The sequence below is a fragment of the Melopsittacus undulatus genome, chromosome 3, assembly GCF_012275295.1.
Source record: "Melopsittacus undulatus isolate bMelUnd1 chromosome 3, bMelUnd1.mat.Z, whole genome shotgun sequence".
NCBI classification, from domain to species: domain Eukaryota; kingdom Metazoa; phylum Chordata; class Aves; order Psittaciformes; family Psittaculidae; genus Melopsittacus; species Melopsittacus undulatus.
In genome coordinates, this window is record NC_047529.1 from 27,594,031 (window position 1) to 27,619,535 (window position 25,505).

General features: G+C 36.7%; 1 protein-coding gene across 3 annotated transcripts in view; it reads right to left on the reverse strand.

Moving 5' to 3' along the window:
* GREB1 (growth regulating estrogen receptor binding 1) overlaps window positions 1-13,652 on the reverse strand; it is a 52,039-nt gene extending 38,387 nt beyond the window's left edge. For all 3 annotated transcript variants that reach the window (XM_005143306.3, XM_031043938.2, XM_031043937.2), the window contains exons 1-5: window positions 13,496-13,652; window positions 8,803-8,922; window positions 7,885-8,061; window positions 1,098-1,280; window positions 634-777 (exon numbers count right to left, since the gene is read on the reverse strand). In XM_005143306.3, the coding sequence (XP_005143363.2) occupies window positions 634-777; window positions 1,098-1,280; window positions 7,885-8,061; window positions 8,803-8,922; window positions 13,496-13,652 (781 nt within the window). The remainder of the gene's footprint in view (window positions 1-633; window positions 778-1,097; window positions 1,281-7,884; window positions 8,062-8,802; window positions 8,923-13,495) is intronic.
* Between the last annotated feature and the right edge of the window lie 11,853 nt (window positions 13,653-25,505).

The window sequence follows — 25,505 nt, forward strand, 5'->3', positions numbered from 1 at the left end:
GAGAGATCATTCTAGCCTCTGTCATCCATCACCTTTCATTTATGTCAAGCTAATGGAAAAATTAAATGTGTCAGAAAGAATCCTTAATACAAAAGAAGTTAGATACTGATAATTAGCTTGCTTTTTAATATTAAAGCCACTTTTCTTAGCAGAAGAAAAAAATCAAAAGCTTTTAAGCTGATGCCCATATAACGCCTGCAGTAAAGAAGATTCTGGTCATAACAAAATATACTGAAGAAAGAAGAAAAAGCTGTAATGATTCTGGCTCCTATAACATTTGTCATCTGTGACCAGACAAGCTACAGCTGGAGGAAAATGAAACCTATTCTCATCAACTTTAAAAATAATGGCTTTTAAAAAAATTTGGTTTGCCTCAGCTATGAGCAAGCTGCATATCACCTCTTTTATTACCTGCTAGCATTTTATACGTAAATTGGAGGGGACAAAAAGGACAGGGAGAAACCTTCAAAGTGTGATTGCTTTATTTGTAATATCTCTAAGTCTATTCAACTTGTTCTATTTTATGTGGTAGTGCTTATCTTAATGCTTGTCTTTCCATTCACAAACATCCACACAAATACACATGGAGCAGGAATAGGTGGAAACTCAGCATGTTTTCCTTTTAAGCAGTACCTGATTGCTGTGTCCCAGTTGGAGCACTTGGGTTTGCTGCTGGGACCAGCTCACTTGAGGTGCTTCCTGAGAGGCCCGAACTTTCTGGCAGCTGGAACAATGTTCTTGAGCAGGTGCTGGATGAAGGTGGTCGGCTTCTGAACTCTTAACAAAAAGGAAACTTCTTATCACTTGAGAACAGCAGCATTTGCTTTTTCTCTACATATTTGATTTGATAATTTCACACATGAATTACTTAGAGGCAAAAGCACTTGGAATGAAGGAACCGACATCTTCAGACATGCCATCCTCATACTGGGTCAGTCAATTGCTTTTTACAGCTGCTCTAGTAATCACCTGGCTTTAAAGAGTCTTTCTTTCTTTCAACTGATCTGTCTTAAGTTTTACACAAATGCCAGTCCCTGTGGTAGCTAAGCTTGGATGATGAAAACCAGAACTCGAGGAAGACAGCTTCATTATCTTACCTGCCCCTTTCCAGCAGATTACAGATCCTTTGGTCAGAGCTCCCTGCGCATTCCTGACCAGATAATACTTTAAGTGTTTCTGTTTCTTGGGCTGAGTGGTCAGTTTAAGATTAATGTGATTTGAGAATTCTGTAAAGTAGCAGAAACCCTTCTTGCCACAGCCAACACAATTGCCAGAGAAGCCTGATAAAATAAACAATACATATAATCCAATGAGATAGGGGTGTTATTATTAACAACATCAAAATATGACCTTTTCCTGGAGAAAAATCTTTATTTATTTTCACAGAGTGAACTTATGAACATTTTCCTCCAAAAAAAGTATTTCATCAAGTTGCTGTATTGTACTTTGGCCACCAGATTGCAAAAACAGAGCCCCATGTTTACAGAACAAGTAAAGTAAGCCATATTTTTCATTTTCTCCCACCAGAAAAAGATCACGAATCCTATTTATTACCTACCTGTGAAACACTAAACCAAGTAGTTTCTGACTGAAGAGTACTCAATCGTATGCTTAACCCCAGCCCTATTCAACACCAGAGAAAGTAGATGCTTTACTTCTGTTTCAGCTTTCACTGAAATTAAACATACAATTAAAGTCTCAAGAAATTAGGTATATTTAATCTATTATATTTAATTAGGTTTAAGTATATTTAATTACCAAGTACCTATTACAGATGGATTTTTATAGAGGGAAAAGTACTCAAGCCTTCCTGGGCTATTAATTTCAAGCAGCTTTCTCAAATTATGGCTGGACCATGTCAGCACTTCACAGCAGTTTAAACTATTTATGATTACAGAAGCAGAGCATCTGCAAATTTATAGACACAACACAGACATAGCCCTAGTATGTAAAGAAGCTTATTGTACTCAGGTTTGATGGGGCATTTCCACAGATACTGCCATTACCTCTCATTCTGAGGTGCACACTTTGAGCCTCAAAGAGGAGCTCATGGTGGTGATGCCATTATCTTTGCAAATAAATGGGATTCCTTGCACAGCTGACTATATATCTTTTGGTTCTTAAATTACCTTTTTATCCATTTTCCTAAAAAATTTCATTTTGCATCAGACCAATGCAACTGTCTGAAAATACTTACTACCGACAGAAATGCCATAGTGTGCAGTTAGAAGATAATCTTCCCCAAGGAAATTTTCTCTGTTCCCTACACATGACATGAAGCATGACATTTTCTTTTGTTTTAATCATATCTAATGAACATTTTTATGTGTCATCACAAGAACTGAACTGGAAAGGGTGTGTTTAGTTAATTGGGAGATGGCAAAACTAAAGGAAGTACATTTCATGTAACAAATGGACAATGACATTGGAAATAAATAACTGGAGTAAAGGATCAGTAATATGGTAAATAAAATTAGGATCTATTTATTATTATTTCAATTATATATTCTATATATTCAATTATATAACAAATACAGCTTTCAAATTAATGTTCAGTACTTGGTTTACTGTGTAAGCTACAAACCCTGAAACAGAATGCTTTGCAAAACACCTGTTGCTTGGTTTACAGCCCCAGCACTTTCATTAGTTTTCAAATGGCTCAGAAGAATTTATAAAAATACTAAGTTCATGTGGAAATTGGTCAGGTATCCATGGGAACAAGTGGCTAACAGCTATAGAAAGCTGCCTATTATCTCTGATCTTGGTCGGCAGGATGATAAAGGTCATTATGACTCATAAAATCAGGACAAGTCACGACTCTGCAGAATCCTCTGTGTTACATCAGTCAGCACAAAAGCATCTGCCTAACATCACAGAGCCTTCAGTAGCTGCAATAAAAGTAACAACAAAAGGAAACAAAATTACAACGGATGTGGCAAAGCTGTACTTTGCATGCATTTTATGCAGATTAAGAAATCATAAAAAGCATGCTGCTTCTGGTAAATGAAAACTTCCCGTACACTTGGCAGCACACTGAGTGTGACCAGCTGCACTGCAGTTTTTGCCTGTTCGCCACTGACAAGCCCATAAGTGCTTTCAAATGTGAGCATGAAGGGACCATTTCCAAAAGCAAACCAGAAGTACCTGTAGGTTTTATTGCTTTGCTGCGAGTGTCCAGCAACTTGCCAAAGCCACAGGTAGAAACATCTGTTCAACAGAAGTTGGGCGGTAGTCACAAAATGTTTTCATGTGGAGTTTAGTTCAGTTATTATTGGCAACTCATCATGCATTGTTGGTAAATCACCATCTGCCTAGATGTAGCAATAAAGTCTACCTGATATAACCTTTAGCCCTAATCACCCATTTTTAACTCTGTGAAGTCTACTGGAAAACTACTTTGTACCACATATAGCACAGAGGTGAGGACTAGGAAGGATTAAACAGATCTAAATTTCCACCTGCTTTGAAAAGTCCTTGGGGAACACTTTAGAAGTGTATTTTTTAATTTTTCTTTTAAGTCAAAGTATCACCTTTCACCTCAAGCTTCCCTGGGTCCTAAGAGTCCAACTAAGGGTCCTTTTTTGCAAGTCCCTGCCAACACCATTTTTCAACCCATTTATTCTGTCCAACACTCTTTGATGACAGCCATTGCTTCTTTGCTACAGCTCAGCCCTGACATCACAGCTAGAACACAGCATGGTCTTATAATTCCAATGCAATAAGATGCTGTTCAGTCATTACTCATTGCAGGGCTTTACCAACCTTGCTCTCAGCACTTCGTGTAGCAGATTGAGTAACACAGAGAACCCAAACATTTCATCAGCATCCCTTCACTGAGTGCTCTGTTCACGTGCCATGGCCCAAGGCAGCAGCTGATATAGGGAACAGCTTGTTTCATAAACAAGCTGCATTAAATATTCTTCCCTACATTATATATAGAGAGGACAAAGGTCAGGGGAGCTGGGGCAGCCATAAGGTGACTCAATATATCTATGTCATGGGATTGATTTCACAAGAGAATTAGAAATCAATGCCTGGAGTTTAGGGGCTAAAAGCCTTTCACCTTTAGGTCACCAGTTCATATCCAACTCAGTTCAGCAGTGACTTCAGGCTGTGCCCTCTGAAGATTGTTTAATCACAAAGTGTTTGATAGTATCTGATATTTTATCATATGCATTTGCTTGAATTTGCTCACATTACAATAATCAATTGTCCATGATTTAAAAAGCTCTTCCACAGTAGGGACCTTGTGCTCAGAATAAGGACCTTGGACTAAAAGGGTATGAAACCTGACCTACCTTCTCACAGGGGAAATGGTTCCTTTGGATCAACAGTGAGCTTGTGCTCAAAATAAAGAGAGGACTTCAGGATTGAAGGATAACCATCTAATATTTCAGAATCTAATCTTTTATAAATTGTCTGAATATTTTCTTCCTGTTTCTTTTTCAAATAAGTAACCGGCTTTTAATTAATGTTACTATTTTTGTGGAAAGTTGGCAGCTTGCTTAAACAAAGAATGATGATATTATCAACTTTTCAGCAAAAGTGTTTCTTCTTTTCAGTCTTACTTGCAAGAAAAAGCACATAAACACTGACAATGCTCCACATTTTTTCCACCACTTGGTACCACTCCATGTAAAGACTGAAGTCCTAAAATGTCCTTAAAAAAAATTAAATCAATATGATCAAGCTGGAGAGTGCCATTGTATGGGAACTCACTATTACAAGAGCCCAATGGACTATTGCACATTTTAACAGAAGCAGTTACTGTATTTTATATTACAGTGTTTTCATCTTACACACAGTTTACACTGCAAGCAAACTAAACTCCTCTGTCATTCTGACCTCAGGGACCAACTCAAAAATAAAAGGATTTCTTATTCCCTGCTAGGCATGTGGGCAGCTCTTTGGTCCCTTGGGAAGGAAAATGAGGGGTGAATAGCTACTTTGTTTATCATGAGAGACTCTCCTTGAGACTGAGAACTGGGGGGAAAAAAACCCATCAGAGGACAAACCTTTGGGAGTGGTACATGTTAGCTGCTTTTATTAGGAAACACTAAATATCAAACACAATCACAGTAGCGCTGCCCCCATCTAAGCATTCCTTCAGGTCGCATAAAACCCGAGAAATGGCTTCTTACAGGCAAAAAACTAAATCTGCTTTGTAGAGTAATTAAACCTGTGGTCTAACTGGATTAACAGAATCATAAAAGGCAGATGTTCAGACACAGAATGTTTTGCTTGCTAAAAAAATATAGTCTTTTCTAGAAAATGGAATTTTTTTCTATGGAAATAATATGTCAATCGTAAAAAAAAAAAAAAAAAAAAAAAAAAAAAACAAAAAAAAAAACAACCAAAAAACAACACAAAAAAACAACCAAACAAAAAAGCCTTGATGGTGGGACAACTTATTAGCATAACCAATAAATTAGCACATGCCTCAGAGGCATGTCAACAGACCCTAATGGGAACAAGATCGCCAGTCAAAAGCTGGCCCGGAAACTACTGAGACATTTCCTGTTTTCTGCTGGAATTTTTGTAAGCTCCACAAGGCATCTTCACAAACATATCCAGGCAGACCATGAGAAATCAGGAAACTATTGGGCAATTCATTAGTGTCTTTTCCCCTGAAATATTTGGGGTTTTAAGACATCTACAGTAGTGAGTAACAGCTGCCTTACAGAAACACATCATATTAAGAGAAAAAGCATTAAATTAAGCAAAAAAAAATGTGTTGAAGTGCTACAAGTGATGTACCTGTATTCCCAATAAACCTTATCAAAGTGTGGCATATACTCTGAGTTATGAGGAGAGCTCATTTCAATTCTAAATTTATCCAATTCTATTTCCCCCCTCTAAATTTAGAGAGGCTTAAAGGAGTCACTTTCTATGTTGTTTCAAAAGGCCAACATGTTCGAAGGAGAACAGCCTAAACTCAGAACAAAAATAGGTCTTCTAGCTTATCTTTAAAAGAAAGACAATAAATAGAGCTTTTCTTCTTCATATGAAAAGCTTTCAACTTAAATCTATCACAAGACAGAGGTCACTGTGTTATACTAATAGACAGAGAATCTAAAGCAAGAATGGTTCTGTCTTTTATCTCACCAAGTGTCTGAAACTTATGAGACTAGTCATGTCTGCTTCTGATTTTACTTACCCTGATTTGACTTGCATCAGTGTGTGAAAACCATAATCAAACAATAATTTCTATCTACAGTATCATCTGCTGTACAAATAGTATGCTATCCTTATGTCAGTAAGATATATTGCAGGTTTTTTCATTAGATTAGGGACCAGGAAGATTATTTTTTTCCCAGATGAATAATTGGATCTTAAAGAAAGTAAGTTCTTTCACATTTAAGCTTGTTATAAAACACATTAAAGTCATCCTACAGAATTACTAAAATTCTTTGCAATAGACAGTGATTCACTGGTGTTTAAGCGTATAACAACAGCAAAAAATAAGCATTTAAATCTTTCCAGGAAACTAAAATGTATTAAATAAGCAAGCTGAGGATTCAAGTAGCATAACAACCTCCCAGTTATGTTCCTGTTGCCTTTTTCTGTTCTTGTTTAGCATGCAATTAACAATTACACTACTTCCTCTCTACTAACAGCCTAAGGAGCTTAAGCTGTTAATAGTTCTAGTGCTGAATGACTTGAGTGGTACAACATTCCTGTCTTTATCTTTAAAATGACAACACACGGGTGATTTACAGCCCTCCTAATTCTTTTACAATCACTGGTCAAATGCACTGTGACCAATCCAACTCTGCAAGAACACATGAGGAAAGAAATGACTGTACATAGAATTGCATTACGTACTTTCACACTACACTGTCATCCCAAATGCCTTGAAGAGCTGCTCAAACTGAGCTAACAACCGAGTTCACGTCATAACCCTCTGCAAAAGAAAACTTGCTATTTAAAGCTTGGACCAGTAGACAAATATAAGATGCAGCATTTCTGTGGTAACTAACAAAGAAAATACGTAAGAACCTGAGACTGTCTGACTGAAAAAAAAGAGTTCTCCCCCCAATAATACACTTCTTTTGCCAATATAAAAGCTATTCCATTCTAATAATATTAATATTCAGTTCATTCATTCAGTCACATGATCTCAGATTATCCTATCTGGGTTGATTTCAATGAAGCCAATGGCCACAAGAAAAGCTATAATAAAAATAGATAAAAAGATTTGGTTTTATGTCAGAAGTTAGACTTTTAAATGGATGAAAAGCAAAAAATTTGAAGTATCCTACAAAGAGCTTTATACAAACACGCAATATTGCTTAATTACACATACAGGAAAAAAACTAAATTTATAATAATTCGTATTTATTTATATTGTGATAATAGCAAAAAGTCATTGGTCAGGATCCAGAACACATGTTATTGTTCAAATGCAGAGGATAATATTACCCCTATCTCAAGAGATAAATCAAAACTGTCATGAGTTTTTGTAGTCCAAACTACCATCAAACCTTTTCCATGCATATAGTAGCCTGAAAGTTCTGACTGCAGACTTCCAGTCTGCTCATGTCAGTATTTGTAAAGCAAAAACAGAGACAGGCAACAGCAGTTCAACTTCTCCAGTTACCAGCTGTCCAGTTCCAGCACCTGGGACATAAACTGATTGGACAATGACTTTTAGCCTTGGACTAATGGATAGAAGGTGATGAAGCACTTCTAATGAGCTGGCTCATTCTATGTGTTTCCAAAGCAAACATAGCCTGCTCTGTGCTGTTATCTTGTGCATCACCAGTGAGCATTACTGTAGACGTGGAATGGAAATAAGATCTGCTGAACTCACTCTGCAAAAAAAGATTAGCTATAAATTGTAGCCCACAGAAAAATCCACTTACTGCAATTCCAGACACTTACCCAGCAGGGCATTGTGCCCATTGTCATCTGGCAGGAACCTTTTATCCACAGCACACACTAATAGGTGATCAGGTAAATTTGGTGACTTTGCACCAACAAGTAAAAATCCTGATGGTACCTCAATATGTTCATTCGAAATTGAAACCAACCTCAAATCTTTACCAGCCTGGCAAAAACCTACAAAAAAAAATCAATAAATTTTAAGTTGACAAGATATTCTTTGTTTAATACTCACAATTGTCTCCAGTAAAGTAATTCCTGTATTTTTAATGAGAAAAAAAGTTGTATCCTCTGAGGTCAAGGGCAAACTCAGAGATAATTTTCTTCCCTGCCTTTTGGTCAGCCATAAACAGATGTTGCCAGTATAGTGAACAGAACAATAAATCTGAAAATTTACAGTGAAGTTTCTCTTGATGGTGTTTTGCAACCAAAATATTTATGGGACTATTCATTATCATCATAACTTAGGTGAGGCATTCAAAAATGGAGGTAATATCCGGTGAATTTCACTGGCTTTTGCGGGGGTTTTGAATATTTTTACAGCAATATTGAATAAGGTTCACTTTAAACAGAAAAAAGAGATGATAAAGCCGCAAGAATTACCACATTCATTTTAGCAAACACCATGCCTGCAAACTCAACCTTTTAAAGGTCGCGTTGCCTAGGAGAGCTGTTCTGTCCTCATGCCAGGCATTCCAACACAAGTGCTTATCTTAGACACTGTGCAAAGACCCTGTCAAATATAAGACCAATCAAGAGAAATCCAGCTTTATCTGGCAGGTAATGAACACTGACATCTTTTGGATTTCTATATTGCATACATTATCTCATTCTGATGAATTATAGGGGAAATGGCACCAATTCTACCCTTTTCAGTAAAGCAAATGCATCTGATAGCACATGTAGTATATTTCTTACCATCAGTAGTGCAACATCCTTCTGGAGGAGGCTTCACCTGATAAGAAAGAGGACTACTTGATTCTGAGCCTTCTTCCTCCTCCTCTTCTTCTTCCTCCTCATTATCTGCTCTGCTGCCTGCTACAAATTATCATAGCATAAATGACTTAATACAGCTGAAAACACTGGCAACAAACCAATGAATGAACAGGGTGACCCAGTTACAGAAAGTATTATAGCAAACTGGATTCTCTCCTCTTGACAATGGCTTTACTTCTGCCAACTCTTAAGATATTTGTTGTTTCTTTAAAGTTTCAACTTCCAGTTATGCTTACAATCGAATGTCTTTCATAAAAAAAATAAAGCTTTTCACTCCTGTGCAAAAAAAAAGTTCAAAAGCATGACCCAATTGCACTTGAGAAAGCGAAAGGAACACAGAAAGGGAAAATAAACATCTTCCATTTATTATTTTTTTATCTCATTATTTATAATCTAATCTAATGATTTTTAGAGATCTAATTCTTGGTGTTTGAACTCTTGCTAGTCACAACAGTGTAACTGTATCCTTTTGTTCACAATATTAGAAGCCAATATAAACCCAAAGTCATTGCTTCTTAGCCCACTAGAATGCTCTGGCTACAGCCCAAGTACAGATTTTGTTAATTAGGTATTGACTGGGTCCTTGGTGTTGTATAGGAGACTGAAGAAACTGCTTGAAACTAGGGTCACCAGAGATGATGCCATGATAAGAACACCTAATTCTTAGGCCGTCTGTCTCATACCAGAGTCCAGAGCTCCAAGTAAAGCACTGCCACTCACTGCACAATGTCAAGGAAAGGCAAATGTCTAGGAAGATGATTCTCAGCAGTCTGTGCGTGGGCTGTGCTTGTCTAGGAGGCAATAGTGAGTACTGAAGAAAAGAATATGCGATGTAGGCTTCATTTTTTAGTGGGCTCTAGGTCTTTTTTAGGTTCTTGAGGATCAGTAAGAAGCCAAATAGCTGTTTGGATTTGGGCAAGTAAAGCAGCAGTTAGGCTCTGACATTATCCTGTTGATCTGGTTTTGTCTTGAAATAGAGAAACAATGAAGCACACTGCAGTCATCTTCCAAAGCTCCGTGTCAACTGGGCATACTCTTTGCTGCAATTGACTGTGATCAGGCACTGGGAATCATCAAGGATTTATCTTTTCCAATCACCTTCCTCAGAATGTCTTTTTTTATTTTATTGACAAATTATTGTGGAATCAGCTAAACAAATACTACAGAATAAATGAGAATTAGGCAGGAAGCTGAAGAAAGCAAATCTGGAGTTTGAAGATTTGTCTCTAAAAGCTAGTACGGCTTACACACCAATCTACAAAAGGATTTGAAGGGTATGTTTACTTTTCTGTATCTGAACATCAAGCTTCAGTCCTGGTACACAGAACATTAAACATGACTGTTTTAAGTCCATAGTCTAATGACAAGAATGATGAAAGTGAACAAAGGGAAAAGTTAAGCTCTTTGTCTTTGCTATTTAAGTCAGGGGTAAGTTATGTGTTATGACTTAACCTTGACTAACATCCAAATGCAATGCAAAAAGTGTGAGTATGGTTCTCCTCTCTTTCCCCACACTACCAGTCATGAAGTTCCTTACTTCCTCTTCGTGTCAGCTCTCACACTTACTGGAGCCTGTGTTGAGCCAGCCCAGCTTGCTAACCCAGCAGAAAACCAACTAAGCAAACAAGGGGTTTTTTTTTAACAAGGTTTATGCATTATATTAGCTCAGTGGAAGATCCAAAAAGTGCTAAAATTGATGAAAAGGGAGAAAATGGGAAGATGTGGCTAGGAGGACTTGGGGGATGGGGAATGGGATGTGGGATTTTCCCCCTGGGCAGTGATAAACCATCAGATTTATTCAGCTATAAGAAGTAATTTCACATTAAAATAAATAAATAAATAAAAAGAGACAATAAGTGAAAGTGGAGACTTAAGAACAGGAGAGCTACAGCAAAGGTCAAAACTGAAGAGTTTAAGGGCAAGCACGGATCTGTAATACACAGGGATGAACTGCTGTCACCTGTAATGGCATTTTTATTAGCGTTTCTGCTGCTTGTTTCAAAAAAGATCTGCAATTTCTTCTTCCATTTTACTTTTCAAGCCAGACCTTTTCAAAAATCTCTATGTCTGCATGTGTCTGTTCCACATCTTTTTTTCTTGAGCAATCCCAGAAGAACACAAAATCAAGCACTCAAAACCAGAAACAAGATGATGGCAAAAGTGGACTCACAACCATAGTACATACATTTATATTACAGAACAGATGACATAACTTGATAAAAATCCCTTAAACCAACAGAACTGTGAAGCTGTTCATATTTTATGGAATTTATATTTATTCATAGATACTATAAACACCATTGTTTCCTTTAAGGAATACTTTTCAGTTCTCACAAAGGATTTGTTAGACCTTTATGTTATAAGTTGTGATTAAGATATTTCACATGGAAAATTCTTCTCTCCTTAAGGTATAATTTAAATATAAGTTCTGCACATATTTTAATATACATATAAGTTTTTTTCTCAGTGGGACTCTTCATAGGGCTATCATCCACAAACTGACTGCAGCCTCAAAATATTGCATCTATGAACAAATAGCCTCCCTTAGATACAGATCAAGGAAGGAACTACTTAACCAGACACAAATTAGCTGGAAAGTTCACATTACAATGTGGTGCTGCTACCAGAGCTGGGTTCAGCAACACTCAATCTCACTGCAGTGTTCTTTTTCTTAAACTGACTCTATACTTGTATTACTCTCTAGCAATTCTGATATTGTAACATCAGAGACAAAAATGCATAACAGCAGCCTTATTTACTAGTGGCTGGCTTTGTTACCAAATGTTACTTTGAACATCTATAATGCATTATCATTACATGAAGTGGAAAGTACATGAATGCACTTGGGTTGCATTGACACAATGCACTACCTTAAGTTATTTATAGTATGTGTGTTTAACCATAGGAAAACATGTACTGCCTTGGACATCACCTGCAACCAGATGCCAACTGGATCTTGTACCTAAAAGTGGAAATTTCAGTTTATGATGAGGCTTCAGTACATGACACCAGCTTGCAGACTTCTCCCACCTGAGCAACAACCTAGAAAAAACTCTACTACAGATCCCCTTGGAGCTCCCCTTTTCTGAAACTTTCATGAAAGAAATGTTCTCTCCCAGGCTTTTATTAGTCTTTTAATTAATTACAGTTCAATTCTGTTTCCATTAACTCAAAGAAAACAGAATCACCCTCTCAAGGTTTGGAAAGTCCTTTGCAAACCTTGAAAGAAAGAAGTTACGGAAGTGTGAAATCCCACTTTAGTGCCTGAACAATGCATCTGCTCCTGCGGCATCTTTCCCGACTGATGTCATAATCCATTTTGTGACATCATAGTTGGTTGCCATGGAAAACTTTACGAAATCCTCTAAAGGGTTTGATAGCAGAATCACTTTGTGTAGCAAGTAAGCAGCATATATATTTAAACTATGAATTCCTTATTATAGCTTATATTAGCAAAAAAACAAAAGAAAAAGCAAACAAAAAAAAATTGCTACTGATATGTGAGCTGTGAGCATATTTATTTTTTCAAGAAATGTTTTCACAGCTGTTACCATGAGGTAATAGTAAAGATTTTAACCTGTGCAAAATACTTTCATCTATTACTATTTCTTGAGCTCATTTTTTTTCTGTTACTGTGTGTTGTTAACCATTAGTCATTTTTCATTACATAGATATCTAAACCATCATTAACAAAGTATGACAGGGGAAGTAGACTGGTCAAAAGAAATGAAACGCCACCCTAGTGATAGAAATGGCTAAATAATGAAATTATTAAACATAAATATGCACCAAAATGCCAGTGCTCTACACACGCCAGTAAAATCAATGAAGACCATGAGACTACTACACCTAACACCAAAACACCACACTGTGCAATGATATTATCAGATCTGTACAGTTCATTTAAAGTATTCGACTTTCAAGGAAACTGAACAAAAAGACTGAGCAAATGAAGCTCAGAAAGCAGGCTTCTCTAAACGCACACAAAAATACAGTGAGAAATCTCATGTGTTGAATACAAACTTGTGCATGGTTTATGAGAGGACACATCCTAAAGTTTTACCTTTGCAACCCCAGACAAACTAAAAATACTATGCTCAAAGTAATTATAAACTTTCTCAAAAGCTAAAAATATTTCTGCTGTGTTTATTAACAACGAAAATCAGTCTTAGCATATATCTCTAAAAATCAATCGTGTTTACTATCATTTGCTGTATAAGTTTCAGCAGTGTATGGTAACAGATTTATATTTATTTCCAAATTTGTATTTATATTCCAAATCTCCAAAGATTGCTCCACACATTTAATGGAACAATTCCTAGTACTTCAATCTATGTATACTGATAAATTTGAGCAAGCAATTGCAAGCAATTGGCTTAATTTTGTCAAAATAGAAGATAATACGCTTTGAATTTTTAATCCAATTCTATTACATATCTATTTATATATACATATATTTGTAGATCATAAAAATCCGAAGAAAAACTTTAAATTTTTTTTTAAATTTAAACTTTAAAGTTTTCTGTATTCTGATTTGAAATGTGCGTGCTGAGCCTTGGAAGAGCAAACAGCAAAATAGTCTTTGACCAGAAATATAAATTCCACCATTTCCTACCTTCCAGCGATGACAGTTGCTGTTCAGCTTCCAAATACAACTGAGAAAAGATTGGTCTGGGAACTAAGTTGTTTGAGCGGAGAGAGGCCTCAATAGAATTATGCAACACTTCTTCAAACCGTGTTGTCTTGAGCTGACCAGCGTAAGAATTTCCCATCTCCTCAAAGGAAGAAACAAGGAGAAAAAAAGAGATATTTCAATTTTACCACTCAGACCTCAATCACTGCATGTTGATGTCAGACTACAACATTTCTCATGAAAGAGAGACGCTTCATTGTCCACAAAGAAAGGCAGAGGAAAAGAACAGTGACTGCAGCAGTCACTGAGCAGATCCTGCTGGTAAATTACAGGAAGTTATCTAAAACTAACAGCTTTCTGTAATTCAGCAGAAAGGCAGCAAGCTTTGACACCTTCTTGAAGATGTGGCTAGAAATCTGATTCGAGTAATTCCTTGACCACAACTGAGGAGATGCATTTTCAGTAGTCAGCAATCTCATCTGTTAAACAGCCTTTCTATTTTACATGATTTGAACAGAATAAATGTTAAAGGATCTGGGGAATAGCATAGAATTATCTTTGTGTGGTCCATCATGGCTTAAAACCTAAACTTACAGCAAGAGCAGTTCAACATATGTTTTAGAGCTGCTGTCTCATAATAATGTAGCATTGTTCAAAGGCAGATATTGTGAAATACATCTTTTTCTTCTCACCTTACACAGTATTTTTCCCTGTAAACACGCATATTTTAATTATTTAATTTATTTTTAGAATAAGACATTATCTATTATCAAATTATCAATTTGATGTTGCATTTGATTATCAGGACTTTACTACTAGTGAAACTACATCATTTACTCATTCTGCCATTCTGCCTATTCCAGCTGAATGTCCCACATATTTAACTGCTGCCTCCTTTCCACACTGAATACAATGGGCTGGTATAACCAAAAGCCATGTCAGCTTTCTTTTCCTATTACAAAGTAGCTCTTGCCCTGGGCCCCATGTCCTTTCCCTCCTCAAGTAACTGTGAATAGAAAGCATGAAATGCTTCCTGTTAGTGGCAGTAATTCCTAAACAGTGAACAGCCCCTCCTCAGCACTGGGTTCTGCCTGGGAAATGAGCCTGTTGGGAAGCATCCTGCAGGAATCAGTCAAGTGAAAGAAAAACTACTGTAAAATCACATACTGCTCTTGATTGAAGAAGGCGTTTGAAAAGAACAACATACAAACTTGATGATTCAGATACCTTTTTATGACTTTGTAACACATATTTTACATATATAGTAATATTTTTGTATACTTGTTTGCATCACTCACGTTAATAGCATAAATATTATAGCTAATACAATATAACATATTGATATATATAATATTAATGAAGCACAATAAGTGTTATAAAATCTATTGTATTGTTATATTGATAATTCTAAAACAATGCAGGCAGCATTTAAGAACATGATCTAGATTAAAAGTAGGCACTACTGACAAGGTGTGCATATACACAAAATCAAACAGTAACGTTGCAGTGAACAGTACTGATGTATCCATTTGGCGAAGGGTAAATGGGAGGCTGCAAAGACTGTTGATAATGTTCAGAGCTAATACAGAAGTCAGGATGCATCTCCTCTTCAAATACAAAAAGCAGATTATAGTTCCTTTTCTGCATTGATAGGAACTCTTTGGCTCCTCGTTTTAATTACTTCTTCACCTGCTCCAAGAACAATTGAAGACAATGAGGAAAGCCTGACATCAGTATTGTCCTTAAAAGAGCTTAATCAGAGATGTATGTAGGAAAACCAAGGTCAAGCTCTGACATGAATTATACTAAATGCTGTTTTTACACAAAGCAGTAGAAGATGCTTCCTTGTAATTCTAATCCATCTTTAAACCATTATATGACTGCTAGGTATCTTGATAATTATTTGTCATTGTTACATTGATATATTTAATATAACAATTATCAAGGTACTTGACAGATAACTATTTATTTCTTTGATCTATAAAAATTCATTCCCATATTTTGAACTTGTATTTTCTCTTGTTAAGTCACAGACATCTGCAGTCTCAGGGACCCATCTGTACATTTTCAGAGGCAGCTACAATATGGTTGTATATGCCTGTTCATCACAGTCTGGACTAAAGAGAAAAAAAAATGCATGAACATGCTCTCAATACGTTAACATTCATAGTTGCATCTTTAGAAATGGAAACAGCATTCAGCTATCATCCATTCCACACACCTTTTTACCCAGACTGCTTCATTTAAATACAGAGCTAAAACATGAAAAGTTCACATTACATCCAAAAGAGTTTTTGCACTTAATAAAAATCACTGATACAGCACAAAGAGAGTATCTAAAAGTTTGACTGCAGTGGCAGAGGCTTGTCTTACAAAAGGCTGGATTCTACCTGTGCTCAAGATAACCATGCAAAGCAGACTGGTTTACCTAATATTCAAACTTATTCATGTCTTGAAAAGCTTAATTAAAGCACATGAAAAATAGGAAGTTTTAAAATTCATACAGAGGGAGGTAAAACAACACAACTCAAGACACACAAGACAACTCAAAAGCTTTATCAGATGAACAGGCACACAATCTGCTTTATGCAATGAATCATAGAATTGTTAGGGTTGGAAGGGACCTTAAAGCTCATCCAGTTCCAACCCCCTTGCCATGGGTAGGGACACCTTCCACTAGACCAGGTTGCTCAAAGCCCCATCCAATCTGGCCTTGAACCCTTCCAGGAATGAAGGCTTACTTGCTACACTGATCATTATCTGGATCTAATGGTGACAAATGAGAAAACACTGTAGTATTTACATTTATAAATTCTATTCCATAGACACCATCAACTATTATTCTGTACAGTTAATACACCATTTACAGGGATTTAACAGCCTTGCTCGGAATTTATAGAGCTCACTAGTGGACAAAACAGAAACCCTATGTTTAACCCTGAGGAGAGCAGAAACTAGGATCTTACCTTTGTGGTAAGGAATTCTTTAAAATATAAGCGCGTTTGTTTACCCACTGGGGTGCTAATTTAATTGTGTGATTAGGTAAAATGAAACAAAAATATGCTTTCTTAATCTGTATACCTGGTAAGCTCTTGTATACCTCTGGAATCTTACAATCAGACTGGCAAATGCAATCATAAACCCAGGAACATACTTTGGAAGATATATTTCATAGCCGTTTTTCATTATCAAACACATGCCATCAAACATGCACCATAAACACACCGTTTTTCATCATCAAACCAGAAAATGGACATTGCATGAGGTTTTTTGCTAGCATCAGCCTTTGACTTTCAGAATCCCAGTGACTCCATTGCAGGAGAAATTACTTCTATGAAGCAAGTGAGGGAGAAGCTGTGTCCAACTAACTTCACGATGGTTGTCATCCACTCTCTTCTTTAAAGCTGCTTAGACTGTGGTACCCTAATTGACAATTGTTGACTCCATGGTGCCAGGAAGCAAAGGTTTTGAGTCCTATTTTCCTGCTTCAATGAACCCCGTGTTCTCAGCCCAGATTTATATATCTCCTGGATACAAGTGGGTGGCACAGACTAAGCTTTCAAATGTTTGTGAAATTCCAAGCCATGAACATAGATGGTGACCAGATTTATTAAAAACCCCACAAACCCACACTGACATAAAAGGATAGCCTTCGACCCCAGCTACTGATAAATCAAAGGGCACCTCCCTATGACACTGTTTCCATGGAGAGCATGCAGAGAAAAACACTTGCCAATACAAAGCGAAGAAAAAAGGGAAAGATCTGGACCTTGTCTTCCTTAAAACCACAATAAAAAGAAGATAACTGCTCTAAGGAACTTGGAATCCTAAGAAACAAGTGCAGATACAAACGAAGAGAGGCAGGCCAATGTCTTAGAAACTCATGGATAATGCTACCAAAGAGAGATGACAAGTCCAGGCATGTGAAAATGAGAGTAGATATGTGTTAGTCACTACAGACAACAGCCCTCAAATTCCAAACAAGGAACTATCAGGATTCCTGTGGTAAACAGGGATTATGTGACTGGGAAAAAATATGGATCTTCTTAAAGGTTAATGTCTATCACACACAGAGTCAACTTCAAGTTCAACTGCAGTTTTGAAGAAAACCTGCACTATTCTGCTATGATACTGTACTCCAACTGCTGAGATTTAGAAAACGAGTTCCCTCTTGGCCACCAGGGCGGTACCTACCATGAGAGCCATGACAGTGAACGATCACAATAAGAGAGCAATTGTCAACAGAAGGAGAACATGTAGGCCCATCACCTACATTTTGGAGGGAGAGTTTTTGCTCAGTGGAACAAAAACAGTAACACACTAGTGACTCTTCTGTTGCAGTTGTCTGTGATAAAGAGATATTAAGATTTTGTGAAGACTGAAGATCTAGCACATGAATTCTGGACAAAATTTATCCTATACATAGGACTGGGTATCCTAAGGAAAGCTGTGGACTTTACAGCAGGGCTATCATAGAATCATAGAATAGTTAGGGTTGGAAAGGACCTTAAGATCATCTAGTTCCAATCCCCCCATCATGGGCAGGGACACCTCACACTAAACCAGGTCACCCAAGAATAAACCATATCACCATATCAATCAAGGTCCTTTGACGTCTCCCATTTAGACAGACTGATAAAGAAAGCCTGCCTTCAGCAGAAACTGCGTAAAGCAAAGAACATATGTGGGCTGTATTAAGAAGGCCTTTAAAATAGTCAAGAGATCTAAGTGGAAAACTAGGAAGACACAGCTAACTACTAACAAATTCAACCTTAGATATGACTTAAAAATTACTACGAGTAGAAAAGATTCATGTTAAGTTGCAAAGTTTTTACAGGACAAAATATAATTGACATTACCACATTAATATATTAATCCTTCCATCAAAACTGTATAGCAATGGATACATTTTGCCAGGTTAATGAGCCAGCTTTCATACCTTTGAAATAACCTAACACAGTAATTTCTATTGTATCATTTCTAACAGGAGAATGGTAAGATGTTTCCAAGCTCACTGTTATTCCAAAATAAATTATTATTGTGATGACAAAATGCAGCTTTTCACTGACTGTTTTATGAGCTATGGATTTAGGTATCCAAAAGGATACCTACTAAAATTCTTCTGGGAGAAGAAAGCACTCTTTATTCACAGTTTTATTCACAGATCAGTATCAGAATAGTGTAATCCTTCTGCTCTTTGAAGATGAGTCAGATCCATCCAGTAATATCCAAAACACATAATTATTTCTAAAGTTTCAGAAAGTCCCTAATAATTGTTGATAGCCTGTATTAAAAACTATGAGATTAATAAGAATCCTAGGACAGGGATTTGCATGTAAATGCAGCTATAAGAAGAAAAATATACATGGAGACAGCAAAAAGCTGGTTCTATTCAGTGGCAGAGTTGCATACTATAAGAGGGGTTCATTTCAACCACCAGATTGTGTGATCATGTTTTACTCTTTTACTCCCATGAAGCTACCTGTAATTACAGACAGTGAATTCTCTAGCTTTGGATTTGGAAGAATAAATTATTCTTTAACTTTTATATTAACATTTTTATTGTGCAAAAATGATACTGTGTGCTAAATCTGTTCCCACAGGTTATATAAGTTCTTGATTCAGGGGGACTAAGAGAGACCCTTACTGACATGCACCCTGCAACAGACTCAGCATACTGGTACAGCCCAAAGCAAACAAAAGCAAGGTTTACTCCATCCACAATGCCTTTTGGGAATGGTCACTGGCCCATTTTTGAAATGTGCCTGGCAATTGCTGCAGGGAATGAGTGTGAGCAGCAGAACTGTGCCCAGGCGTTACAACAGAAAATTGATTGCTGGCTCACAGGAATTGTTCCTGTAGCTGTTTCATTTACTAATACAGCTGTAGCTCATATGGACAAAGACAAAGAAAAGCTTACTCTTTCAGAAAGCAATCTAGTTGTTCATGTACTACAAAATTATCACTTGTAGAAATAATGTACAAAGTTTTTTATTTGTGGGTACAAAGCCACCTAACTACAGGTGTAGTAACTTGGTGGGCTATTGCCCAATTTCTGCAAAAAAAAATACTATTTTCTGGAAGTTAGATCTATTTCCTCATAATCTTCTGCCAGAATGACTTGACAGTAAGAGAGAGGAAAAAAGGACTCAGAAGACTGATGACTATGATAAAATACTGGAGCATGAGAATCTTTTAAATATATTTCTTCATGTGAGATCAATTCCAAAACACTGGATTTTTTTTTACTATTTTTATGATTTTCATCAAAATCTTCAAAAAAGGTTCAATTTTCTGCTGTCAGGCTTACCCGGATAGAAAAATTCTGAAGCTTCAAAAGTTGCTGAGGAATGAAATTATGATCCTCTGCTGAGATCAACTCTATTGTACTAATAAGATTAAAATTAGTAGTCACCGATGGATGTGCTGATTGAAATCCACTTCTTCAGCGAAGTAATTTATTCCACCGCAATAAAGCTGTCAGACCATTAGAAAGTCTCTAGCTGTCCTGGGTCTCAGAAACAATTAAAGTTATTATGACAGTTCAGTAGACCCCATCTGGCCAATACATTTTAAAGGCAACATAAAACTTTTAACTTAACCCACAGTTACTTTGCCAAAAATTTCAGCTGCTTTTCTATTACAAGATCTTAGAACGCATATACCTCCCATGGAATTACATTAGAAATGTTATCTACAGGCCAGACCAGATTAAACCTAACGGTTAATGCCACTTTGGAAATTAGTTCATGATTAAATACAGAGACTCTGATTAAGGCTGATGATAGGTCACAGAGAATGTAATCCTACCACCTTTATACAGCCAAGAACAATTCTGCTACTGTTCCCATAAAGAGAATATACTGCAGGAAGACTAATCATCTCTCTCTACTTTTTCTTTTTGGGTTGGCTTTTAATTTTTATCATTAAAAGTGAGATGATTTCCTCCACTGACTCATGTTTCCAAGCAACAGGATGTTGGAACGAGAGCACAAATTGAGAGGTGCCAAGCTTTCAAGTGCACTGGGAAGAGTGGGAAGTGGGAAGAAATCACTGAGTTTTTTCACAACTTTAGATTCCAAGCCAAAATACTTTTATTCACCACTGAAATCAGCTCTTTCGCTCCCTTCAGAAGTATAGGGAGATGTCTTTATTCTTAGGAGATTGCTACAGAGACTAATGCAGACACCTCTGCCATGAAATCAAATGTATGCAATTTTCCCTGCCTACTGAAAAAACAAGCTCATTTCTTAACTGTCCTCCTTGCCCTTGGAAAAAAATCACACAGATGCATATCAAAAGAGATGAGAACAGACCTGGACAAATCAGTGTTAAACAACCTCAACAAAAACTCTGTTAGGAAGCCCTTGCTTTCATTTTTTCCTTCAGATAATAAATCAACATTTTAATGGATCATGCTGAATATGAAATTATTTCACATCCATTTTGGTCACTGGAAAGATAACTTCAGCTCAAAACAAGTATTTTTGTATTTTTGCTAAATGTTTTCAACTGCAAACCAACAAGCATTACTTTTGAGGACAATATTTCATTTTCCCACAAAAATGCTACAATTTTTTAGAGAACAGTAGCACAAATCACAAATGAATATTTTTCTAAAGAAAAAGGAAATACTTTTTAACATATTTCCCAATATGTTAAAAAAAAAGAAAAAAAGAAAAAAAAAAGTATTTTTAAACTTCTTGTACAAATTTAACTTTACTTTGAACCAAAAACATAAAGCTTGACTAAACATAAAGCAGTCTAACCTGTCATAAACCCATTAAAATATACAGCTATGCTTGGAGATCCAGACTAAGGCATGTTGGCAATTTAGTGACAAGGAATCCAAGCTGTGATAGCCTACATTGTAGTTTTCTGAGGAAACATAAAACTCCAGATGCAACCAGATTCCTTTAATTATTTAAGGATGAAAGGCTGTTTTGGTTTTAAGACATGGTTTAGTCTTCTTTTATGACTACAGAAAACTTAAACTTCCTTCACCCTAGAAATTTTTATGCCTACTCTCAAACAGAAGTTGATTTTTTTGAGACATTTGAAGCAATGATTTCTTCAAAATGAGACTCTACTGAAGCTTATCTTAATATAGGAGAAAAAAAATGACAAAATTCAAACTGGTAGGAAGTCCTTTGGGAAAAGCCATGCATTGGGGTGCTACCAATTTTTTAAAAAATCATAATCACTACTGGGACCAATGTATCTCCAAAAAGAATTCAGGAGAAATTTTAATTAAACTTTTTTACAGGTGACTGAACATCTATTATTAATTTGTTTCTTAATTGTAGTTTTCACTGGAAATCTATTTTCAGACATACTGATAACACTGATTTTCATTTACTTGCTCTTTTTATTTGTCATGAACCTTCCTTTCAGAGACATTCATACATGTCATTCCTTACTATCCTGACAACTGGGCTAAGGAGCCACTTCATAAAAGTAAATGCAGAGCTGGGTGATATTCCAGTGTTGTAATAATAGTGCAGATCAAGCCTAATATATGAGATGGCAATAAATACATTTAGGCAATGGCATTTGATCCTGTAAATGCCTTCACACTCCTCTCTTCAGGAAACAATGTATTCTGATGCAGATTTCTTTGATTTTCTAGCAGGATCTCATAAACTTTGCAGGTGTTACTGGGGAGAAAATCCCTTATCAGCAGCTCCCAGCGTAGTTCAGCTAATATGCTTTACTGTTTCTTCAGCACAGAGCCCTGACCCTATGGCTGGTTAGGCAGCTCTGCCTTGGCTCCCATTTGGCTTTTGTGTGTTGCTTTGATCAGCTCCTGGCTTTGGATGAAAGCGATTCTTTTAGAGACCACCTTCAAACTCTCTTAAAAAAAGAATTACATACATAAAACCAATTGAGCTTGTTAAGCAGCAGGAAGAAGCCAAGTAGAGGGAGGAGAAAGGGAGGGAAGGAGGTGCCACAAATCAACTCTAGGAAGCAATGATCAAAGTGGTGACTGGAAAATTAGTAAAAAATGATCCCTAAATTGTACAGGTCTAGGTCATTCCCTTCCCCAGCTCCATAGAGGGCAAAGGCTTTCTCACTATTAACCAGGGAAGAGATAAAACTCTTAAGAACTGTCTCACATGTCTGCCCTGTACCTCTGAGTACAGCAGCAATTGAGATCTTAAGAATAAAGCAGTAGGAAGCAGACTGGCAAGCCGGAAGAGAAAGTATCTTAAAATGCACTTTTTCCAAAGAAAATTGTAAGAAATAAGCACTTGGGGTACATGACTCTTACTTCTGGTTACTGGTGTTAGAGACTGTTTCTGAGAATCTTTTCAGAATCTAAAATAAACATACAAAGAGTAATCTGGCACTCATTGTCCTGACTGGCTTTTGAGCTGTCCTCAAAACTAGCCTTCTGGGTTTTCCTACACAAGCTTACCCGCTAGGCTCATCCCGGGAAGCAATGCAGCAGGTCTGTGGGGCAGACACACACACACCCAGAGTGGGATGTACAGTTTAAAGACACTTCCGAGCTGTCTCTTTCAGAGCAGCAGAGGCAGAGCCAGACAGTCTCTATGGCAGTTCTCCAAGGATATACACAGACTGCATAGGTTCAGAGCCTTTACCTCCTTCACCAAGAAGGGCCTCACTGCATGAAAAAGATCTTCACTGACTTCTTCTGACAAAACACACTATGCTATATCTGGATCATATTTTCCATCTCTAATGAACAAAGAGTGGGCAGAAATACAATGGGAGCAGTTTAAAATATGCTTCACCATCTGTAGATAGCAAATACATCTGTAGGTGAATGTAGTACACTGCAATAGAGAACTGAACATCAAGGTGTACTCAATTAGGAGATCAGTTGCATATGTACTATGTGCTGAAAACACATCAAATAAGAAATAAACATACATATGTGATCCAAAAGCATCAGACAAACATCACTAAAGAACAACTACATAGCTCCAATTTAATCAATGTAAGAAACTGAACTTAGCAGTTTGAGATTTGAGCTGTATATTTAGAGGGTTTAAAAGTTCAAGTTGTCTGCATTTATTCTATTTTGCTTTCAGATTTCCAAGTTTTCCTGAGAGGAAATCACTCACCCCAAAGACAGCAAATGACTGACATGCCAGGAGGTACACAAAATGCAGACAAATGCACATGCATAAAACATTAATACTACCTGTAAAATATCTCTCAACTGTAATATTTGAACAGTAACCAACTTAAGTCAGTGTACATTGCCTTCTGAAATCTACACATTTTGATTAAACAGTAACAGTATTTTGTAGCATGGGAATACTAGCAATGTAATAGAAAATATACTGTACCGTAATGAAAGCATGTGTTCCTCAGTGACATCCAGTAAATTACTTCCAAAGTTTCATATTCTGATTACACTGCTGAATATCTTACACCTGTGGTAACTGCCAGTGATTATATCTTTATGGAGTTTTCCTTCATTTGATTTAGAAGAGTCTGCTGCTTGGAGAATTTGTTAGGACACTTAAGGCTCCTGAGTCAGCACTGTGCGCAACTGAGCAACTCAGCCAGGTCACCATGACATGAACATTCTCCTGTCACAGTAAAGCACAGAAAGATTTTAAAGCTATCTATTCTGCAACTATGAGAAAAATAAAATAATGAGATCACAATATACCCTGGCAAGCTGTTCTCTAATTTGTGTGCTGGCTATACTAAATGATAAATTGTCTGCCTTTGTATCTTATTAATACTGAAGTGCTGTGCTAGGTCATGGTGTACCTGGCCAGGCATGTATCAATCTATCAGCCTGAAGCATTATCAACATCAACAATTTTGTTGCAGGTTTTTAAAAGGACTGAAGGTGGGGGGGTTTAAAGAAATTAGTGTGTCCTTTTGCATGGTATCACTAAAGAAACCATAAAGAACACACTGTGAGTGCTTCATTTTGTTAATAGAAGACATAATTAACAGGAGAACAGAAATTAGATATGCAGCAATATTATCTTTGTGTTGGTACTATGCCTCTATCTTCTGAATAAAAGGACAGGACATCAACACAATATTTGGGAGAGGATGTGAAATATAATGCTGGATATACAAAGAAAGAGTCATTGTATCATGCATAAACAAACACTGCATCTGTTTAAGATACGTCTAGAGTACCTGTACAGAGAATGTTTATTTCTGGTAAAGGTATATCTATCAAATGCTTCCTTAGGTCACAAATTGCAGCACATCACTTCAGAAGATGAAAGCATTTATTCTAAAAATGGAATTTTCTTTTTCCTGTGGCTCCATGAAACATTCAGATATGTATGTGCTTGATTTTAAGCTCAGTTAAGTACCACGGAAATTAGTAAAATCGAGCACTTATCCAGGCTCTCAGTTGAATTAAGGCTCTCTATAACCTTTGTATGCAGGGTACACTGAACAATGAAAAGATATTATTTTTCAGTACAGCTTGTGAAACTTCATTTGCAACCTTCACTCTCAGGGTACAATTTCATGGCTGGCTTAAGCTGCTCTAAACTCATGTTACAGCTGAAAAGCAATGTCTTTCACTCTTGATTATTTATTCTCCCTCTATTATTCAGTGGCATTGATCTGAGCTGATGCAGTTGAAAACTAGTAAACTTTGTAGGGTTATGTTTAGATAAATCAGATCCTTCATCTAGGTAAGCATAAAGCATATGGGCATGAATTTACACAAAAGAAAAGGCCCAGAAACATGTGGCCTGTGATGATGGTGCAAACAGGATCTTTATCTCCAGACTATGAAGATTGTTTCAATAACATACTTCAGTCTTAAAATTACACCTTCTGATTCTTCTTCTGTAACACAATGTAGAAAAAATAAAATTTTAAAGCCTGCTGAGGAATCTCTTAGAGACCTGGGGCATCGGTGTTTTCACTGAAAACTATTTCTACATTAATGGCAAGCTTTCATTATTTATTCAGTAATTAAAAAAAAAAATAAAACATATACTCTGTATACATACTCAGTGTTTAAGAGGCATTT